Source organism: Pyrus communis, chromosome 15, assembly GCF_041283825.1.
Source record: "Pyrus communis isolate YQ-2024b chromosome 15, ASM4128382v1, whole genome shotgun sequence".
In the NCBI taxonomy this organism is placed as follows: Eukaryota; Viridiplantae; Streptophyta; class Magnoliopsida; order Rosales; family Rosaceae; genus Pyrus; species Pyrus communis.
In genome coordinates, this window is record NC_142579.1 from 21,851,630 (window position 1) to 21,874,363 (window position 22,734).

Sequence of the window (22,734 nt, forward strand, 5' to 3'; positions counted from 1 at the left end):
TCCATGTTGAATCCTATAAGAATTCTATTGAGATAACCCCAGTGTTCTCTGTTGAGAGTTGTCCCACATTGATGAGGGACAAGGTTTGCTATGTGCTTATATGGTCTTGGGCTACTCCCCATATTGCCAATTGGTTTTATGGTGGAACCTCAATTTCATCATGGTATCAGAGCGGGTTGTCCTCGTGTGAAGCCAAACGGCCACACGCGCTCCACGTCACCCAGTTGTTGTCCACGTGTAGGCTTGAAAATCCGCCACACGTGCGGGGGCGTGTTGAGAGTTGTCCCACATTGGTGAGGGACAAGGTTTGCTATGTGCTTATATGGTCTTGGGCTACTCCCCATATTGCCAATTGGTTTATCATTTTATAATATTGATCTGTTGTGAATAACGCTTCATGAATTCTGTATAGTTTTGGTTTATCATTTTATAATATTCACCCAAATCTTTCATGTCAAAGCTTTTGGACAACATTTGTTTGGCCCCATTCAACAATTACACATTTAATCTTATCAACAATATATGTGACCCAACATATTGAAATCTGCATTACATTTTCGTAAGGATTTGATGTGAATGACATTGAGCCATATAAAAGCTATAGAACTAGTTACACCTTTAGACAAGAAATTGGCTATCTACAAAACCTATGAATTTCAAGTCTGGTATAAACATTCACAAAACAAAATAATTAAGGTAAATTACATTTTTATTAAGTTGGAATTGGCATGTTTAGGTTTTCTTAATCTCATTGTAAACTTATAATCAGTTGTTCCAATTAAAGTTATTGTTTTCTAGCATCAATTCATCTTAATTTTTTTCTTCTGAAAGACTATCATAAGGAGGTCCTCTTATAAGTTTCGCACATGGTCTCGGAATGTCAAAGATGACACTGCTTGTTCGGTTGTGAGAAGTGAAAACTTATTTGCTTCTTTTGTTTCCTCTTGAATAAACATGTCACTTGCATTTTTTTTCTCTTATACGTTGATGTTTCATTACTTAGTTTCTTGCTCTTTGAAATGTCAAAGGCCTTCTACCAAGAAAATATCAAAGACCTTACACACATATTGTTGAGAGCTCCGCTTCAATTGAGGGATTCCTCAATTAAGTATATTTAAACGACATTTTTGTAGGATCTACACTGCATTGTATTTCAATATTTTGAACCATTTTGTTTATAGGGCTTCCTCTAGATATTATTGTTGCAAAAAATCCATTCAAATCCGAAACTAGTACTTGATGAAACTCATGCACATTCATAATAAAGAAAAACACATTATAAAGAAAGTAAACCATAAACTTTATTTATTCAGTGGAAGCCAAGAATAAACTAAGATCAACAACACTCAAAAGAGCCATATTACATGCAAAAGAAAATTATAAGAAACCTACACTTTGGAACATTATTAAAGATTATACTAGCTAGCCCGCCGGCGCTTCAGAGAATTATTTTGTAATTTAAAGTAAGATAAACCAAAAGAGATGTTAAACTCCACAGTAGGTTTTGATAGCACACTTGGATTGCTTTCCCTCTGGTGTTACAGAGAAGCGAAGGTAACTGAAATGATCAAATGGCTTATAGGATAAGGGGTGTTTGTCGTCGATTAGCTCTTCCGGTACTTGTACAGTTCCATTAAGCCATGAGAAGAGTCCAATTGATAATCTGCTTTTGTTCTGTTTCATGATCACTTGGTGAAAACAAGACGGCACTCTACCATTGCTCCATGCCTGCAAAGATAAAGTTAATTAAAAAAAGAACCACATTAAAACTCTATATATTTCATGTCCATTCATTCAAACGCAAAAATAACCACCACGGGGTGGTAAAGAATGAATTTCAGGTCCGTATCCTACACGGCAAGTCTTGAGTTGATTTTTGGCACTGAGGAATCATACAATGGTGGCCAAGGGAAGGCTGAAATACCTTTGTAAATCTTCCCGACTCCAATAATAATGGATTGCCATAGGTGTATTTTCACTAGGTGAAACCTGAATGATTTTAACCAATAAATGAAGGCTTTTTAGCCAAAATGGTCCATGAGATTTGCATAACACATCACTTTGGTCTTTGAGATTGGAAATCAATAAAAATGGTCTCTGAGATTGTCCAACATCCATTATTTTGGTCATTCCGTTAAATGTTCAAGAGCTCTTGGCAGAAAATTTGGGCAATTTTCAAAGCTTCGTAACTCAATCGTTTTTTAACCAAATTTGACCCATAATATATCAAAATAAAGATAGGAATGTGTAGAACAAGATTATACCCATTTAGAAGCCCAGTGGTTGCTAGAGATGGCCGGAAAATAGCCTGAAAGGTGACTGGTCCGCGGGAAAACTGGAAAACTCGCCGGAAACTGGGTAAACTTTAAGCGTTCATAACTTCTTCAATACTCAACAAAATCGAGTGATTCAAAAACAAAAATCATACTTCTCGACGAGATGAAGAGAATGATACCTTTATCAACAGCTAACTCACCTCATTTTTTCTGGAAAATGGCTCGAAAGTAGCTGTCTTGGTCTCAAGTTAGCCACTTTCGAGCCGTTTTCCGGCCAAACTACGGATAATTAACTGTTGAGAAAGGTACCATTCTATTCGTCTCATTGAGAAGTATTATTTTCATTTTTGAATCACTTGATTTTGTATAGTATTGAAGAAGTTATGAACGTTTAAAATTTACCTAGTTTCCTGCGAGTTTTCCAGTTTTCCCGTGGACTAGTGACCTTTCAGGCTATTTTCCGGCCATCTCCGGCAACCATTGGGCTTCCAAATAGGTAAAATCTTATTCTACACTTTCCTATCTTCATTTTGATGAATTATGGGTCGAATTTGGTTAAGAAACGATTGAGTTACGAAGTTTTGAAAATTGTCCAAACTTCCGGCCAAGAGCTCCGGGACACTTAACAGAGTTTTTAACAGGAGGACCAAAATAATGGATGGTGGACAATCTCAGGTACTATTTCTATTGATTTTCAATTTCAGGGACCAATGTGATGTGTTATGCAAATCTTAGGGATCATTTTGGCTAAAAAATCATAATTAAATGACATGTATAAAAGAATTAATTTTTAGAATTCTGGTGCGGTTTTGTTCATGTAGTTTTTACAATGTAGGAACTGGGACTGGAACTAGTCTAAACGGTTCAGCTTGGTTCTTGAACTTGAGTTGACTGTTTTAGGTCAACACAGTTTTTTACGGTTTATTTTGTCTTGGTTCGTTTTGGTCGTGGTTCCATAGTTTTTATGCCCACCCTTAACAGTGGCTAAGCCACCAGCTGGTCCCTTTAAAATAAAAATGAAACCCAAAAGTAAAATATAAAAATTAAAACTTGATGATTAATTAATCATGCACTATTATCCTTTTACTAACAAGTTGAAATTAAGAAAGTGGAGAATTTATTTACCATGAAAGCGTCTCCTGCCATGACTACAAATGATGTGGGTGAAGGCTCAGCAACAAACCACTGACCATCCTTTGTTTTCACTTCCAAACCGTTCACCTCCTTTTGGTGAAGAATGGATATGAAGGCCTTGTCTGTGTGAGGGGGTAGTCCCACGTTGGTTTCATTCCCTTTTTGTTCTCTATACTGAGACCATCTCAGCAGGTAAATTGTCGACGCCATGTGAGATTCGTAAAGCCTTTGTACCCCATAATTGTGAAACACCATTTTCGTCACCAATTTAGTTAACTCGGCTACCAGATTTGAGAAGGTATAAACTTTCTCACTAGTCAAAGAAATAAACACAATATTAGTTTTTGTGGTAAAAGGTTACTTTGTTACAGACACAACATATTACAGTAGAAGAGATCCGAATCCAAACACACAAAAACAAAAATAGACCTCCAAAGTAACCCATGAGCAAAGTAAGTTTTGAGTGAGCCCAATGCAAAAAGAACAGAAAAACACATCAAAGACAACTGCAACCGGAACGCCTCAAACCAAGACCGCAACAACCGTTGAAATCCAGCCAAGAAAAGCCGTCCCAAGAGTGAAGGAACAGAAGACGCGATCCTCCAAAGAGCACCCCAGAAGTTGCAGGCACCAATCGAAGGAACAAAGTTGTGGGAATAAGCAACCTGCAAGCAACAGTGCCAACGAGGGCACACACACAAGTGGAAAGAGGTGGAGGGAACACCCAAGCCAGAGCTCTACTCACCTTCCGAGAGAATCGCGAAAATTCGCGAGAAAGATAAGTTGTTGCAAATCTAGTAAGTGGCTTCAAGGAGAAACGGGAAAGGGGATGGATGACAGAGTGGGAAAGAGAGAAAATAGACAGGAAATAGGAAAAGGGATGACAGGGGAAAAGGAGAAAAAAGAAGGGGAAAGGACGACAGAGATGTTGAAGGAAAGGGGCTAGCAGGCCAAAAAACAAAGAAAAAAACTACCTGAAAAGCAAGGAAAGAAAAAGAAACGGAATAGAAAAGGAGAAGGAGAAGGGAACTGCCACCGACCCTGGCCATAGTAGGGTCGGTCGGCAGCTACAAGAGGGACGGGATCTGGAAACTCTCACACAGAGAAGAGAAGAACTCTCACGAAGAGAGAAGATATTAGTTAGGCATAATATATATGTACCAAAAATGGTGAGTATATTAATTCTATCCTGAAAAAGTTATAGAAATTTAGATTAGTAGCCATTAAACCAATAAAAACATACCGAAATTCGTCACTTCCTGCAGGCCACATCATATTTGTGAATTTTTCAACTCCTTCAGGAGTTGTCGCATAATCGACTCCCAAGGATTCGTAAAGTGGAAAGGAAGAAATTTGGCCGATGTAGCTGTGGTTAGGCTTGTCACTGGTCTTCTGGCATTTGGTTTCAACTGGAAGATCAAATAGGCCATTACTCACAGAAAACATGTCGTTGTGAAGGTCCAAAGGAACTCCATGGTAAGTGGCTTCAAAGCAGCCACAATCTTCAAGTGCTTGCTGGACTTGTTTGCATGTCGACCTCCATGCCTCAGTTCCAGGCTTCAAATTTTCAGCGTTGGTTAAATCTACAACAGGAAGCTTTGCCTGACCTTCTGAACCCATGATAAATCTCTCTCTATTGATCCTGTATGTCGTAGCTAGTTCTTGGAAATTAAAGTAACTATCTTTCCGAGTTTCGGGAATTGCTGCCCTGATATTTATGGTAAATTTAGTTATGTCATCGTCGCCATTCTACATTGTATTAAAAATTAGATAATACATTATTAATAAAAAATACACACATTAAATTAATACTTAAATAATAATCTAATTTAATCAACACTTGCTTAACCTGATGTGAACTTTATTAATCAATATGTAAATGCCAAGTGTCATGATCTTTGTGGTGACATGTGTCATGATCTTGTTCTCTCGGTTGTTAGGAGGTTGCTAGTCTACTTAGTTGTTAAATCTTGGTGACATGTGTCATGATCTTGTTCTCTCGGTTGTTAGGAGGTTGCTAGTCTACTTAGTTGTTAAATCTTGTAGTTGTATAGAAAGTCAGCTGAGATATATTGTTTGTAATGAATGTTTACTCTCTACAATAATAAGACTATCTTTAAAGGAGATGTCAAATTTTAAATCTAAAATTTAAATTATAAGGTTTATGTGGCACTTTGACATTTTTTTAAACTTTTGATCTCTAACTGATATGTCAAATTTTAAACATAAAATAATAATTCATATGTATTTTCTTTGCATTGGAAATGAAAAGAAACAAAAGGATAATGGTTTAAACCAATAAAAAATTAATAAAAAACATTTAATAATTAATTAAAAAAATCTGAAGGTGCTGTCAAATCTGGCAGCAAGGGGGAGAGATGTCAATCCATGTCATGCCACATCAGATTTGATTTTTCAGTTGGAAAACATTAATGCTGTCTTTTGTTACCATTATTGCTAATTTGGATATTTTGACATCTCCTTTGGTAATGCTCTAAAACTTTCACTTTCTCTCTCTACATTTTCAATCTTAATCTTTCTAGCTTCCATTGTCAAACTATTATGATGGTATCGAGCCTAGGTTTTTTCTGGGTGCGGTACTAATCGGAGCGCTAATCAGTGTTACTTGAAGGTGGTTGATGATTTTGTGCTCTTGTTGGTGCTAATCGGAGCGCTAATTGGGTTTTCTTGAAGGCGGTCGGAGCACTAATTGGGGTTTCTTGAAGGCGGCTGAAGTTTTTTTACAGCCGTTTTTGCGGAAGTTTTGGAGCTTTGCATTCTAAACTCAACCCGTTAAACTAACAGGTCACCCAAACCCAACCCGTTAAGCTAACGGATTACCCATTTCACCCGTTAACTTTATTTTTATTTTTTATTTTTACATTTCATCCAAATCAATAACAACCCGAAAGAGAGGATAATTGCCCGAAAATTTTCTTCGGAAATTCCAATACGATCCTCTTCTCCTTATTTCTTACCATTTTCAAGTTTTAATTTATATTTATTTTTAAACATATCCAGTTATAGATCCTCGCCACCAAAACAGTCCAACATAATCACCTTTTAGAGAGAGAGAGAGAGAGAGAGAGAGAGAGAAAAGGAGAAGGAGAAGACTATTGGGGGTTTTGAATTCAATTGAATAATACGAAGATCTGTCTCTCCGTCCGTGAGGAGAGAGAGAGAGAGAGACCCTATTCCTGCTGTACAATCCCCCCACAAAGAGGAGAGAGAGAGCCTGTAAATCGTGAGGGGCATGAGAGTTTTCTATTAGGACTATTAAAATTACAATAACGGGTGGTTAAAGAGTTTTGTTGGTTTATCCAAAATGATTTGTTATTTAACAGGTGATTAATGGGTTGACCTGTTAACCGCCCGACCCACATTACTACAAAAGTGGCTTATTGTGTTGGTAGTTGGTGTCGATTTTATATAATCGACATAAAGTGTCTATGTCACTTATAACCGACATAGCTTTTAATCTTTTTAAATGGTGGTGTCGTACAAAAAGAAAAATGTGTCGCTTTCAACCGATATAAAGTTAGTGTTGGTTTAAAAAAGAATCGTGTCGCTTCTACCCGACACTAATAATTATTTTTAAATATTTTAAAACCCGATATCAGTTGTAGCCGACATTAATAATTGTTTTTAAATATTTTAAAATCTGGCATTGTTTTATTATCTACTATGGACATAATGTGTGATAAATTCATATATACTTAAGTTTAAAAAAAAATTTAATAGGCAAGTCACTAAACTTTTGTAAAATTTCAAACATTTTGAAATTTGAAATTTTCACACCACTCGAGCAGACTCCCGCACAAAACTCTAAATATAATGCTCCATTTGGATACAGTAAAATAAAACAGAATTTCACTTAAACTAGGGAATTAGGATGGGAAAGCAGTTTTCCCACGTTTGGGAACCTTGCTGCGAGAGAAACGGCAATTTCTACGGGAAAAAAAGGGGGAAATTGGGGATGAAGATTACCGAGTTTAATTTCCATCTAAATAGGTGGAATTTCACAATTCCAACAACAGAGAGAATCCCAAATCCATCAGGGGGAAATCTTGCAGGCGCCAAATTTCATGATTAGGGCGCCAAACTGGGATGATTAGCGCCAAAGTTCACAGTAAAAAGGGCTTCACTTTGTTATAACTCACCAATCTTCGAAGGGATTCTCGCTCGTGCTTCATCTTCTTCCTTTGTTCTAGGTCAGCCTCTTCCCTCTTCTCTCTTCTTTCTTGAATTATTTTAAGCTTTTTGGGTATACTCTTTATAGCAATTGTGAATTTTGGTGATAGTCATATGCTTGGTGTGCTTATGAATTTTTTTTATCCGATTGACAACATCTTTAGTTCCTGCTACATATCTTCTGCATTTAGGGTTTGTAGGAATTTATCAGCTTCTATTTTCAAGTTGTGGTCTAGGTTTTGCAGACCTGCTTTTCCCCAAAACTGATGATTTTTTTATGAATTTGAAAGAGGTTGGGTTTCAGTTATATCTGATTGACTTGCTTTTCCCGAAAATTGATGATATTTGTATGAATTGGAAAATTTGTAGCTCAGAATTAAGACTTTTCTGTACTCTTTAAGTTTTTTTCTTTTACTTGTCCTGAAAATGAATAAGTAAGGATAGACTTATTACCTCAACACTTTCTTTGTGGTCACGGTTCTAGAATGTAACTTCCACTGTTGTTGATAAGAAATTGTTACTTCTATTTGATACTTGTCCAGTACTTACTGGCTTAACAGTTTGTGCTTTCATACACAAAACATGAAAATCCACAGTTCCAGAGTCTTAATAATTAATACATTGATCATGTCTCTAATGCAGTTCATGGATGATGCTGCTCCTAGTCCGAATATCTTTAATTATGATGTATGACAAGCAGAAGTAGCAATATGAAAATGATGATTTTGTTAAGCCACCGAAGTAGGAATTAAAAGATTGAAAATGATGATTTTGATGGCCTTTGGTGTTAATTTAGAAAGTTCCTTGATTTGAATGTGACAAGTAGAAGTAGCAATATGAAAATGATGATTCTGTTAGCCACCGAAGCAGGAATTAAAAGACAGAAAATGATGATTTTGATGGCCTTTGGTGTTAAAGTTCCTTGATTTGAATGTGACAAGCAGAAGTAGCAATATGAAAATGATGATTCTGTTAAGCCGAAGCAGTAATTAGAAGATTGAAAATGATGATTTTGATGGGTGATGGCCTTTGGTGTTAATTTAGAAAATTCCTTGATTTGAATGTGACAAGCAGAAGTAGCAATATGAAAATGATGATTCTGTTAAGCCACCGAAGCAGTAATTAAAAGATTGAAAATGATGATTTTAATCGCCTTTGGTGTTAATTTAGAAAGTTCCTTGATTTGAATGTGACTTGTATTGCTACTCTTTTGGTTAAAACAAAAAGTTGCATATCCCATAACTGTTGTTGCATGTCACAATATATCTTTGTTCATATATTCAAACAGGTATGGAAAATACTGATGTTGTAGACATGGTAACGAGGTTAAAGCGAAAGCGTGCTATAAATGAAGAGGAAAATAGGAAAAAGAGGAAAATTATTGTCGGTACGATTATATATGTTATTGTCATTGTCATGCATTGGTATAGTAAGAGTGTTCTTCTCAAAGAACCTTCAAATGATTGGGATCAAGAAAGACAATCTTTACTCGGCCGATTGTTTAATGGAAAAGATTCAACTTGCATTGAACAATTACGAGTTAGCAAGAGTGCATTTAAACGGTTATGTGAATTTTTACAAGGGATTGGTGGATTAGTTCGCACTAGACATGTGTCCATTGAAGAATCTGTTGCAATTTTTTTGCATATACTTGCCCACAACTTGAAGTTTAGAGTCGTCGGTTTTCACTATTATCGTTCCAAGGAAACAATTAGTCGGCAATTTCACAATGTGTTGCATGCAATGATGAAAATAAGTCAAGAATATGTGAAATATCAACCATGCATTATTGGTAATTCTGAAAGAGAGAAGTGGCGGTGGTTTGAGGTAATTCTGAAAAAAATTATATGTTTGTTTGATATCTTCACTGGCTTTTTAGACTTTAATCTTTTTTCATTGTATGAAATTTTTATTTAGAATTGTCTTGGAGCACTTGATGGAACTCTCATTCCGGTAACAATAACAGCTGAGGAAAGACCAAGATATCGAGATAGAAAGGGTGACATATCCACTAATATGTTAGGAGTTTGTGGTCCAGATTTAAGATTTTTTTATGTGTTACCTGGATGGGAAGGCTCTGCATCTGATGCTCGTGTTTTGCGTGATGCTTTACATAGGAGTAACCGGTTTCATGTTCCAAATGGTAATGTGTGATACCAATTAGTTCTATGTTAGAAAAACAAAACTTTAAAAAGTATCTAAATTTGTTCTCTAAATTTTTATTGTAGATAAGTATTTTCTTGTGGACGCTGGCTATACTAATGGACCGGGGTTTTTAGCACCTTACCGTGGAACTAGATATCACTTGAAAGAGTGGGTTGGAAACCGTCGACCTGAAAACTACAAAGAATTATATAATTTGCGTCATTCAAGAGCAAGGAATGTTATTGAGAGGGCATTTGGATTGTTAAAAAAACGATGGAGCATATTACGCACACCATCCTTTTTTGATATTAAAACACAAGTTAGGATTATAAATGCATGTTGTATCTTGCATAATTTTATTAGAACTGAGCAAGCAGCTGATCCAGTTCTAGAAGCTCAAGATTTACAATTTTTAGCATATGTGGACTCAGAGTTGTTAAATCGTTCAACAAGAGAGGAAAATGAAAATAACTCTGATGGGATTACATCTGTTCAAGCTACTGCCGAATGGACATCGTTTCATGATACATTGGCATTGCATATGTTCCATGATTACCAAGCTCAGAGAGTTGCCAATACTTCTTAATCGAAAATTAGTTGTTTTTCTTAGCATGTTATCTTTAACATCTCAGTTAATAATTTTGTCAATGACATTATTGCTACGAAATGCATTAAGTTTTTAAATTTTATGGAATGCCCCGGTTTTCAGATTTTGGTTTGATTATATTGTCTTAATGAATGCTAATACTCTGATTCTTGATATGCATGCTATGAAATGCATTAGTTTTTATATTTTATGGAATGCCCTGGTTTTCAGATTTTAGTTTGATTATATTGTCTTAGTGAATGTTAATACTCTGATTCTTGATATGCATGCTATGAAATGCATTAGTTTTTATATTTTATGGAATGCCCTGGTTTTCAGATTTTATATTGATTGTGTTGTATTAGTGAATAATGATACTCTGATTCTTGATATGCATGGGTTTACGAATGACTTAAAATTTCAATTAATATTTGTATTCTACATGGCACGCCCTGAATTCGTTTTGTGGTGCTGATGAGGCTGAAATGCTTTTATGGGTCTTTCCGGCCCCTACAAGCCCCTAGAATGGTGGACCGTGGGTGTATTTGCATTAGGTGAAACCTGAGTGATTTTACCTAACAATTAAATGACATGTATAAAAGTAATACACTTAATTAATTATTTATAATTCTTGTGTGGTTCGGTTCATGCAATTTTTACAATGTAAGAACCTGGACTGAAACTAGTCTAAACGGTTCGGTTCTTGAATTTGAGTTGAGTTTTTTAGGTTAACATGATTTTTTACGGTTTATTTATGTCGCGGTTAGATTCGGTTTGACAATTCCATGGTTTTTATGCCCATCCTTAGCCGTGTCAAAGCCACCAGCTGGTCCCTTGATGTGTCCTTAATTTAAAACAATTAATGTGCATTTTATTAATATTTAAATTTATTAATATACAAATTTTAATTTATTTTTTGAACAAAAAAAAGTTTTTTTTTTAATTTATTAATTTTATTTAACATTCTTCAAATTTGAAAAACTCAATTAATGTACCTAAATGTATGTATCGAAATATGTTATATTGAACTAATGTATTTAAATGTTAGTACTGAAATGTATATATTGAAATATATGCTCCGAAATGTATTATATTAAATTAATGTACCTAAATATGTGTACCGAAATGTATGCACCAAAATGCTAGTACCGAAATGTACTATATTGAATTAATGTACCTAAATGTTATCGAAATGTACGTAGCAAAATGTGTGCACCTAAATGTGCACCGAAATGTATTATAATGAATTTAATATACCTAAATGAAAAAGACAAAGTATATCGAAATATATTGTTTTTATCTAAATGTTTACAACAAAATATATTACGATAAATGAAAAGAAAATTATAATTATAATGAAATAAAATTAATACATTAAAATTAGGGAGCTTTATATATAGAGACAAAAACTTTCACTATATTTCAAGAACTCCACTAGTTTTTAAACATGTCAAAAAGAGACAAAAACATAAAAATAACTAAACCCCAGCCCGAAAATATGGAAACAATGTTTTAAAATACCAACCATACCTCTAAGGCTTTAGGGTTGTTAATAAATCCAGCCCTCATAACTCCAACAAAATTAATATGTACAATCAGTGTTCTAAAAATCGGCATAGATGGTCGCCTAGGCGATGTGCGATGGCTGGCCGCGATGATTAACTCATAATCGGGAGCAAAATCGGGACAGGGATTAGGTGGCCGCCAAGACGGCTTGGGCGGCCCTTGGGCAGCCTAGGCGGTCCATGAATTTCAGTTTTGTTATGTTTTCAAGAATGCAGATCAGCTGCATTCTTGCCTTTTTGGGTTTTTGGTTCTCAGTTTGGCAAAGAGGAAAAGACGAAGACGATGACTTTCTCTCTCTTCCTTTCACACCATGTGACCACTCTACATACTTTTCTTATTTAATTTTTTTTTCTTAGTTTCTCTCCAATCAAATTTGGACATCTAGCATCAAATTGCTTGCTTTTTGTAAAAAGTCATAGGATGTCAGTCCTAGCATGTTGATTTTTCTCATAAAAAATGATGGGGTGTCAGGCTGAAAATGTCATTACCATTAAGTATTGGTGCAAAGTCCCATCTTTATGCGTCATCCTAGTATGCCATTTCCACATCCACATATTTGACACCTTTATTTCTCTTTAAATTCAACATAAATTAATATAATCTCTAAAAAATATTTTGTAAATTATTATGAACCACCCATGTTGACATCAGAATTTTCTCTTCATTATGAACCACCCAACCCACTACATCAGATTTTTACTTTTATTTAAAAAAAAAAATTAGATATAATCATTCAAAATGTCTTAAGTTATATGGCATATATACTTAATTTGTTTTTAAATTTTGGACTTATTGAATACTCTTTTTGTATTTTATCATTTTTTATTATATTATTCATGAATTTCATGCAAATATAATTTTTTGTAAGTGTTAATATGCACTAATTTACAAGAAATTTACTTAAATCCGCCTAGGTGCCCGCCTAGGCCCCTCCTAGGTGCTAGGCGCCAGCCCTCCGCCCGACTAGCACTTAACGTTTTTTTAGAACCTTGTGTACAATAAGCTCAACTCATTCTCAAATATTTCTGCATAATCAACTCAACCCTTCCTCAACCATTTTGCAGAATCAGTTCAACCCATCTTCAACCATTTTTGCAGAATCAGTTCAACCCATCTTCGACCATTTTTGTAAGATCGGTTCAATCAGTCATCAATCATTTTTCTTCAGAATCAGTTCAACCCGTCTTTGTCCATTTTTGCAGAATCAGTTTCACTCGTCTTTGACCATTTTGCAGAATCATTTCAACCCATCTTCGACCATTTTTTGCAGAATTAGTTCCACGATTCGATCATTTTTGCAGAATTTTTTCAACCATTCTTCGACCATTTTTTAAGAATCAGTTCAACCCCTATTCGACCACTTTTGCAAAATTAGTTCAACCTGTCTTCAACCTTTTTTGCAAAATCAGTTCAATCAGTCATCAACTATTTTTGCAGAATTAGTTCAACCCGTCCTCAACAATTTTTGTAGAATTAGTTCAACTCGTCTTCGACCTTTTTTTAGAATCAGTTCAATCAGTCATTAACTATTTTTTTAGAATCAGTTCAACCTGTCCTTGACCATTTTTTTCAGAATCAGTTCTACCCATTTTTCCACTATTTTTGCAAGATTAGTTTCAAATGCATGTAGAATCAATTTTGTATACTTTTCTAGTATAATCAATTTGGATATTTTTAGTAGAATTAGTTTATAACAACATAATACATATATGATTTGAAGAGGAAATATGTTGTTAGTAGAATTAGTTCATTGCTTCACATTGTGATCCTATCAAATCTATGATACATTGGGTCATTTCTCTTAAAAGTAACTATAAACCCACATGAATGGTGACAAGAATATATATCATATTTTAAAGAACGCCGCTATTTTAAATATTTCAAGAAGCGACAAAAAAAAAAAAAAAAAAAAAAAAAACATAAAATCCATCCCAATGACATGAAATCAATTAAAGGTATGTGTCAAGGCGTGCAGGGATGTGTGTATGTGTGCTCATAGAGAGAGCCACAAGTGTATTTCCATATTTTATAACAGGTTCTCTAATTGTAATCATAATACAAATAATGCATCCCATATTCTAACTTTTCTTTTAGGATTTTCTGGAACAAAGTCTCTACAATCCTGCACCATACTGTACCTGCATCCACTAATAAGGATAAGGATTGTCTGTCCTCCTATTTTGGTGTCCTCCCGTGTCTTTCTGTTTGTATGGTCACGGTTAAGCCACGTTAACATTTTATATTACTATTCATTTTTGTCTTATTATCTCTATAAAAAAATAATATAAAATGTTGACATAGTTTAACCGTGACCATACAAAACATAAGGGCACCGAAAATGAGAGGGCAGACAATCCTTGTCCCAACAATAATGTCTATACCCAATAGTGTTTATTCAAAGTCTTTGCAACCATTGCTTTGACAATCAAACAATTATCTGCAGAAGCTTCGTAAAAAACAATATTAAACGATTGACAGTACGAGAAATACTGTTTAACCAGTAAACTGAAATTAATGGTAGGTTCAACTGGCTTTAGGGCTGGTTTGGTATTGCTGTGCTTTGAAAAAAAGCTGTTTCTACTGTGCTGTGAGAATAAGCAGCTGTGAAATAAAGCAACAGAGTGTTTGGTAAACTTTTTTGTAAAAGTGCTTTTGAAAAAAAAAAAAAAGCAGTATTATAGTGTTTGGTAAACTTTTATGTAAAACAGATGTGAAAAAAAGCCAGTTTTTCAAAGCTGGGTTTTGCAGCTTCTTGTTTTTGGCTTTTTTTCATCTAAAACTATGAAACTAAATGTTTACCAAACACAAAAACAGCTCCCAGCTTTTTTTTTATACCAGCTTTTTTCAGAATCACCTCAGTACCAAACCAGGCCTTAGTCTTGGAAAGTGCAGCCGTGAGGAAATTGAGATAGATGATGGGCCAGGGCCATTGAGCAAGGAATCAGGCTCAGACAAGTAATCAGGATTTGCAATTGGGGGCGATCGGCGAGTAATTTATAGGGAAAAGGCTATGACTTCTTGGAGGGGCTGTGTTTGTGGTACAGTCTGGCAAAACAGTGGTGGTAGTGGTGGAGGAGGCGACAGCTACAGAGCCGGTGATGCCAGCTACGAGAGAAGAAGATAAGGTAAGCAACAAATGAAGAGATAGAATGAAGGGTATTTTGGTAACTTAAATTGCAGATAAAAAAAAAAGCTAATGATGTCACTCATTGAAAAATATTATCTCAATATAAAATTAACTATTAAAAGTATACTTTTTATGTAATTTTTCCTTAAAATTATGAAGAAAAAGAGAAATAATTAAAAAATGCAAATGTAATTAATAAATGAGGTTATTAATGTACTAAGGGACTAAAATTATATTTTGATTTTACTCATGATTTTAGTCTAAATATCATATTTACTAAGGATTAGAATGAAGTTTTCTAAAAATAAAATATAAAAATTAAAACTCGATGATTAATTAATCACGCACCCTTTTCCTTTTAGTAACAAATTGAAATTAAAAAAGTGAGCGATTTACATACCATGAAAGCGTCGCATGCCATGATTACAAATGATGTGGGTGAAGGCTCAGCAACAAACCACTGACCAATGACCATCCTTTCTTTTCGCTTCCAAACCATTCACCTCCTTTTGTTGAAGAATGGATATGAAGGCCTTGTCTGTGTGTGAGGGAGTAGTTCTACGTTGGTTTCATTCTCCTTTTGTTCTCTATACTCAAACTATCTCAACACGTAAATTGTCGATGCCATGTGAAATTCGTACACTGTACCCCATAAATGCCATTTTTGTCACCGGTTTAGGCTACTCAGCCACCAGGTTTGAGAAATTATAAACTTCCTCACGAATCAAAGAAATATAAGTTTTTTTTTTTGAACGCCAAAGAAATGCATTACTAGAAGCCTACAGAGAGGCAAACACCAAGAGAACATACAAGTAGTGAACAGGGTTAGGCCACAAAGACCCCTCCACCAAGTGGAAGTGTCACCCCAATCACCACCACAACCAAATTAATGTGGACAAGGCAGACCATCATTATTCAAAACAAAGACCAATGAAGATGGGGGCCGATCGACCCAAACAACATCACTCATCTCCAAAAAACCAACCGACGCAATTTCATACGCCGCACCATTAGCTGATCTGGGCACCCAAGACCAGCGGCAGTTCTGAAACTCCCCCCCAGCTGCTTGACCCGAGCCAACACAGGGAAAGACTCCCAACTGCCCATAGACAGAGAACAAGACAGACAATTAATAGCTTCAAGTGAGTCTGATTCCATAATGACAGAATTAACGCCTAAATCAGCTCCCAACTCACACCCACGCAGCCACGCCATAGCCTCCGCAGCAACAGTTGAAGGAGCTCTGAGAGAATATCGCGCGGCAACCACAAACCTCATGTCCTTATCCCGCATAATCACCCCAGCAAAGCCCAATTTGGAGACCTTGGACCAATTAGCGTCCACATTAATCTTAAAAAAAAAAGAGGTCGGAGTACACCACCGAGAAACCTGGCCAGCCCGTCCAATCCCGCCCAATCTGCAAGGCCCCAACATCGCCTTCGCACCTAAAAAAGAACCCAGAGCGGAAGAGATAGCAACAGGACTTTAGAAGGATTAATAGGCACCCTATTGAACACAAAATCACAGCGAGTCTTCCAAATGCACCAACAAGTAAAACCGATATAAGATTGCCTCCACTTGGCATCAGCGGAGTTACAAAAAGCCAGAGACAAAACTGCCTGAAGCCAATCCACCCAAGCAGGAAGAGTAGACCGGTTAACTTTATAATTCAACGCCCCTCCAAACCAAATAGGCTCAACCCAAGAGCAATAAAGGAAAACGTGCTTAATGGTTTCAACATGGCAGCAGCAAATAGGACAGGCTGTGGACGGTGAGGACCTTCGGCGGAAAAGAGTAGCACGCGTAGGAAGGCAATTGTGCACAGTGAGCCACAGAAAATGCCGCAACTTAGGGGGCACCTCAAGCTTCCAAATAACTTTCCATAACGCCTTGGGGACACAACGAGCAATAGATAGCAGAGTATCCCTCAACTCAATCGATCTACTTTGCAGCCATTGATAACCCAACTTGACCGAGTAGCAGCCATTCTTGCTAAAATCCCAGACAAGCCGATCCTTGCGACTTAAATCACTAAGCGGTGTATCCTCAATAGCTTGTAGATCCCTCACCGAGATGAAAGGCTGCAAGAAGCTAAGGTTCCACCGCCCCGAAGCCGGACAAATAAGCGTACTAACCCGCAAGCTTGGAGTAACCGCAACCGGGCCAAGCGGCAAAGGGTGTCCAAGGGGCAAGGACGGCAACCACCTATCCACCCAAACCCGCACCTCCTGACCCCCCAAAATTTGCCAATGGGAACCCTCCCTAATCAGATCCCTACCACTGATGAGACTGCTCCAAGCCCAAGAAGCACGGCCTCCTTTCTTAGCGTCCCAAAGTGAGCAATAAGGGAAATAACGAGCCTTAATAACCTGAGCCCATAACGAGTCAGGTTCAGTAATTAACTGCCAACACTGTTTAGCTAGCAGAGCATCATTAAACTCCTGGAAGTTTCTAAAACCTAATCCGCCCATGTCTTTAGGAAGACCCAAAATCTCCTTTGAAACCCAATGAATCTTGTGGACTTCCTCCTTGCAACCCCACCAGAATCCAGCCACCAAAGCATCCAGCTCATGACAAACAACGGCGGGGAATTTGAAAATACTCATAGGGTAAGCCGGAATAGCTTGGACAACAGCCTTAGTTAACACCTCTTTTTCGGCTTGGGATAACATACTTTGCTTCCACCCTTGCATCTTTTCCATTATTCTCCCCTTCACATAATCAAGGCCACGCTTTTTTGAATGACCCCATATAGCATAAACCCCCAAATAGGTCCCCGGATTGCTAACCATAGCCATACCAAGAGTATTCCCTAAGTGGGCAGCAATCGCATTCGAAACGTTAGCCCCAAAGAAAACACTAGATTTCATTAAATTCACCTTCTGCACCGAAGCCACACAGAATCTAGTAAGCAGATTGCTCAAATTCCGGCTGTTTTTCTCATCTGCTCCCAAAAACAAAAGAGTATCATCAGCAAAAAAGAGATGCGAGATCATAGGTCCCGAAACGCCTATCTTTACACCATCCAACCGACCCTGGTCCACCGCACCCTGAATCAGTCTGGAGAGGACCTACCCCACCAAAATAAATAAATAAGGAGAAAGAGGATCCCCCTGACGGAGACCCCGTGAGGGAGCAAAAGTCGACCCAGCTTGCCCATTAAAAAGTACATCAAACTTCACTGAAGAAACACATCCGCGAATAAGCGATCTCCACCTACTACAGAAACCCATTTTTTCCATAACTGCATCTAGAAAGTCCCATTCAACCCTGTCATAAGCCTTCTGCATATCAAGTTTAATGCCCATCTCAAATCTATTCATTGTTTTCCTCACCTTCAAAAAATGAAACATTTCATGGGCAATTCCAATACTATCCTGAATTTGTCTACCTGCCACAAAAGCATTCTGAAAAGGAGAAATAATTGTTGGCAATAATATTTTCAAGTGATTGGCGAGAATCTTTGATAGAATTTTGTACGAGTAGTTGCATAGGCTGATAGGCCTGAACTGCGTTACATGTTCTGGGCTTGGAACCTTTGGAATCAGAATAATATGAGTCTCATTTAGAGTACCTATGCTAATGGAGTCCTGAATCAAAGCTCTGACCAGAGCGGAGACATCCTCCCTCACAATCTCCCAATAAGTCTGATAAAAAATCCCTTGGAATCTATCAGGGCCAGGAGCCTTCAAACCTCCATTTTCAGAGCTACTTCCTTTATTTCATCATCCGTAATCGGCGCAGCTAACGCCTCATTCATATGATTAGAGGTCATAGGGTTGATACAGTCCAATAGCGATCCCCAATTTCAATCCTCTTCCGAGCTAAAGACAGAAGCAAAATGATGTTCCACCAATTGACGAACCTGATCAGGATGCTTCACCCAATTCCCATTCTTAGCCTTAAGCTTCACAATCTTGTTCCTACTACGCCTCTGAAGAGTGGAAGAATGAAAAAACTGAGTGTTGGCATCCCCCTCTCTCAACCATTTAACCCTAGAGCGCTGACACCAAAAGCTTTCTTCTTGCGTCCTTAACTCATCAAGCAACCGAGACTTCTCCCTTATTGCTTCAAGGTTTGGACCCCAATCCCGCTGAAGCTTATCTAACTGGGTGAGAAGATCTTGAATTTGATGACCCCGCCCCTTGAATTTAGTACTATTCCACCGACTTAAACGAGAACGGCATTCGTTTAAAGTTCTTACCCATTTATGCACAGAATTGCCCTGATGCCGGCACTCCCAACAATTTCGCACCAAATCCTTGCACTCTTCCTCCTTAGCCCAGAAAGCCTCAAACCTGAACATCTTCCTACCTTTCGGCCCATCCAGATTAGAATTAACTATGATTAGGTAATGATCAGATGCCAAAACTGTTCCATGCGTACCAAGAGAATTCGGCCAAAAATCCTGCCACAGCTCATTAACAAGGAGCCTATCTAATCGCTCATCCACCCAATCCCCGCTTCTCAAACCTCTCCAAGTAAACGCCGGCCCATGGAACCCCAAGTCCAATAATTGTGATGAAGCCATAAACTCTTCTAAGAACCTGGGCCTATTGTACAATACCTCAACCCCTCCAGACTTCTTGTGATCCCAAATGTACTCATTAAAATCTTCGCCACATATCCAAGGTATATCTGTAGGGATAAAGTGATTTATCATCCAGCCCCAAAACAAGTTTTTCTCAGTTCTGTACTGGGTTTCGTACACACCAGTAATACGGATCCACTGGGTCTGCCCTTTAGTTCTCATTACTGCATCAATAATATGCTTGGACGAAAAAATAATATTAACCTCCAAATTGTCCTCCCACCACAAACTCAGATCTCCAGCCTTTCCAGTTGGCGAAACATTAAAGCCATGTATATAGCCCAAATGCCTTCTCACACCATGAATTCTATGATCTTTCATCTTAGTCTCAGATAAAAAAATCATAGAGGGTCTCTTATTGCGTATAAGCCCATGAAGAGTTCTAACTGTCGTGTCCGACCTTAGCCCATGACAGTTCTAGAAAATATAACTCATGGCTGGCCTGCGGCTGTTGAAGGCCAGCCACCACCACCCCGAGCCATCTTGCTCGCCTTCATTGCCACCATCATTCCTTTATCAGCATCCGATCCCTCATCCAATAACTCCCACCGCTCGTGAGTCTCACTTGGGTCATCCTGGATTGCACCCTCAGTAAAAATCGCCCGTTCCACCATCAAACACCCTTCCTTAAAGCTCATACTCCTCCATAATTCAGCCAACCTGCCTTGGCTGTTCTTCTCCGTACCAGGGCCCCTAAATTTCTTCTGTGGAGCTTGAGACAACACCATACCCTGCGAGTCTACCCCTCTTTTAACACCCCACACTGAAGCAGCAGCCTGGGCAGACATTTCCTCATTGGCATCCTGAAGAGAGCCCGACTGCCATCCACCCATTGGCTTGGTTATTCCTATAATAGGACTGGAAGGGAAATCCTCTCCAGCAACTCGCATCATTCTACGCCACTTCTTTTGACCTCGTCCTTGAGTCGCAGACGCCTCCCCCGAGCCATTGGCCTGAGTAATATCTTGCCCTTGCGATGTTGAAACCCTTTTGCTTCCTTGGTTCTGAGCAGGAGAGAGGCCAGAGCCGTGCATCGCACCAGCCTGCCTGCGCTCACCTATTTCCAAACACACCACTCTCGCAGGTGCTACCACATCCTTGACTAGAGGCGCCTTAGTCCACTCACCATATACCGCCGCCCCTTCACCAGACACCTCAAAGTTGCATTCTGTGTTAATATGCCCTATACGTCCACACCGATAGCAGAAGTCTTGGAGCCGTTTGTAACGAAATTCAACCCAGGTATCACGATTTGAGTCCCTTCAAATCCAACAACCTTTGAATAACGGTTTCTCCGTATCCACTAAGATTCGAACCCGCAAAAATCCACGAGCTTGGCCGGGATCCTCCAAAGCTAAAAACTTCCCAGCCTTTTTGGTTAGGCGTTGAATATTATCTGGCGAAGATAAACCCAGAGGAATTCCACGAATCTGAACCCAAAATGGTACATTTTCCAACTCAATTTCCTCTAGAGCAAGCTCCGGATGCCATTTCTTAACAGAGAACACCTTTTTCATCACTGCCCAGGGTACCTGCTCAAGAATTTTTGAGGCCACGTTTTCATCTTTGACCGATATAATGAAGACATTCTCCCTTACCCATTTTATTTCAACCCTACCCAAGTCTTTCCATGCCGATCTAAGAATATTCCTGACTCCCCATTTATTCAATGGTTTATGCGTCAGGACTTTCCCAACTAATTTGACTCCCTGCTCCATAGACGATAAATCCAAAGTCTGATTCAACTGGACCACAAGCTCTTCCACCCCACTATTCGCCATCAGGTTGTAATCCAGATTCCGGACTTGCCCAGCCTGAGCCGCAGAGTACCCTCGATTCCCTATATAGAACCTCAGAAAGCACATGCAGACCACCCTGATGACCTTCTGTATGCTTGCCTCAAGTCGGCTTGGTAGATAAAGCATAACTAATATCCCTATAAATGCATCCATTCGACCAAACCTGAATTTGGTAGGCAAGATTAGCAGGGAAAATACACCTGTCTTCAGATCTAAGGAGGGCCAATAAATGTCATAAATAAGATCTAGTCGCCCCCTTGGATTTTTCCCCATAAATACACAACCACCAGGAGCACCAAACAGACACTTCAAACCCCAACCCCCCAACCTAGGGAAGAAATTTAAAATCTTATCGCCCCCAATCAGATCCAAACCATCAATCCACAATAACCCCTCAAAAAGAAAAGCGATCCGACAATAGATTAAACTTCCCCTTACCTTCCCCCTGAGCCCTAACCACAAATAATCAATAATACTAACCAGACGCTCAGCAACCCACCAACCGCCAGAGTAACGAAGATCCAAGAGACAGAAACCAAAGTGAACAGCGAACTCGCAGTAGAGCACAAACCCGCAACCCACGCGCACAACGGCGGATCTCACAGCGGAGCAAGCACTCTCACGCAGGGGAGAGAAATTAAGTTTGAATGCTTTCATCAAAGAAATATAAGTCAAGCATAATATATATGTACTAAAAATGGTGAGTATACTAATTCTCTCCTGAAAAAAGTTTTAGAAATTTTTTAAATTAGTGAGTCATTAAACCAATATAAAAAAATTACCGAAATTCGTCATTTTCTACAAGCCACAACATATTTGTGAATTTTTTTACTCCTTCAGGAGTTGTTGCGTGATCGACTCCCAAGGATTCGTAAAGTGGATGCAAAGAATGTTGGCCAGTGTAGCTGTGGTAAGGCTTGTCACTGGAAAAGGATCATCTCCTGATCCCTTCCATCTAATCATTCTCATCAAATAATCTAGACTTTTGAAATTTGATCTAACGGTTACAAACAAGGACCTACTCTAAAAGTTATAATTTTAATCGTTGGATCAAATTTCAAGAGTCCGAATTGTTTGATGAGGAGGATTAGGTGGAAGGGATCTGGAGATGATCCATTTCCCTTGTCACTAGGAATGACAAAATATTTACAAGTATAAATAACCACGGTTACCCATTCACTTCAAATTCACTGTTACAGTTATGCGTAATTGTTTAAAAAATTAAACAGTTATGTGTATAACTATTTATCCGTGAAATTTACATGATTAGTAATAGATATTACCAGTGGTAATAAACGTGTACCCATTTAATCGTTTGT

General features: G+C 38.0%; 2 protein-coding genes across 2 annotated transcripts; both read right to left on the minus strand.

Moving 5' to 3' along the window:
* Positions 1–1,283: 1,283 nt before the first annotated feature.
* Positions 1,284–5,168, minus strand: LOC148690693 (deoxypodophyllotoxin synthase-like). The gene is made up of 3 exons (XM_088685105.1): positions 4,654–5,168; positions 3,402–3,723; positions 1,284–1,728 (listed from the first exon to the last, which is right to left on the minus strand). The coding sequence occupies exons 1-3, from the start codon at positions 5,028–5,030 to the stop codon at positions 1,486–1,488; spliced, it is 942 nt and encodes a 313-aa protein (XP_088541231.1). The 5' UTR covers positions 5,031–5,168; the 3' UTR covers positions 1,284–1,485.
* Positions 5,169–14,857: 9,689 nt separating this feature from the next.
* Positions 14,858–19,937, minus strand: LOC148690694 (uncharacterized). The gene is made up of 5 exons (XM_088684987.1): positions 18,891–19,937; positions 18,196–18,360; positions 16,483–18,096; positions 16,027–16,375; positions 14,858–15,003 (listed from the first exon to the last, which is right to left on the minus strand). The coding sequence occupies exons 1-5, from the start codon at positions 19,935–19,937 to the stop codon at positions 14,858–14,860; spliced, it is 3,321 nt and encodes a 1,106-aa protein (XP_088541113.1).
* Between the last annotated feature and the right edge of the window lie 2,797 nt (positions 19,938–22,734).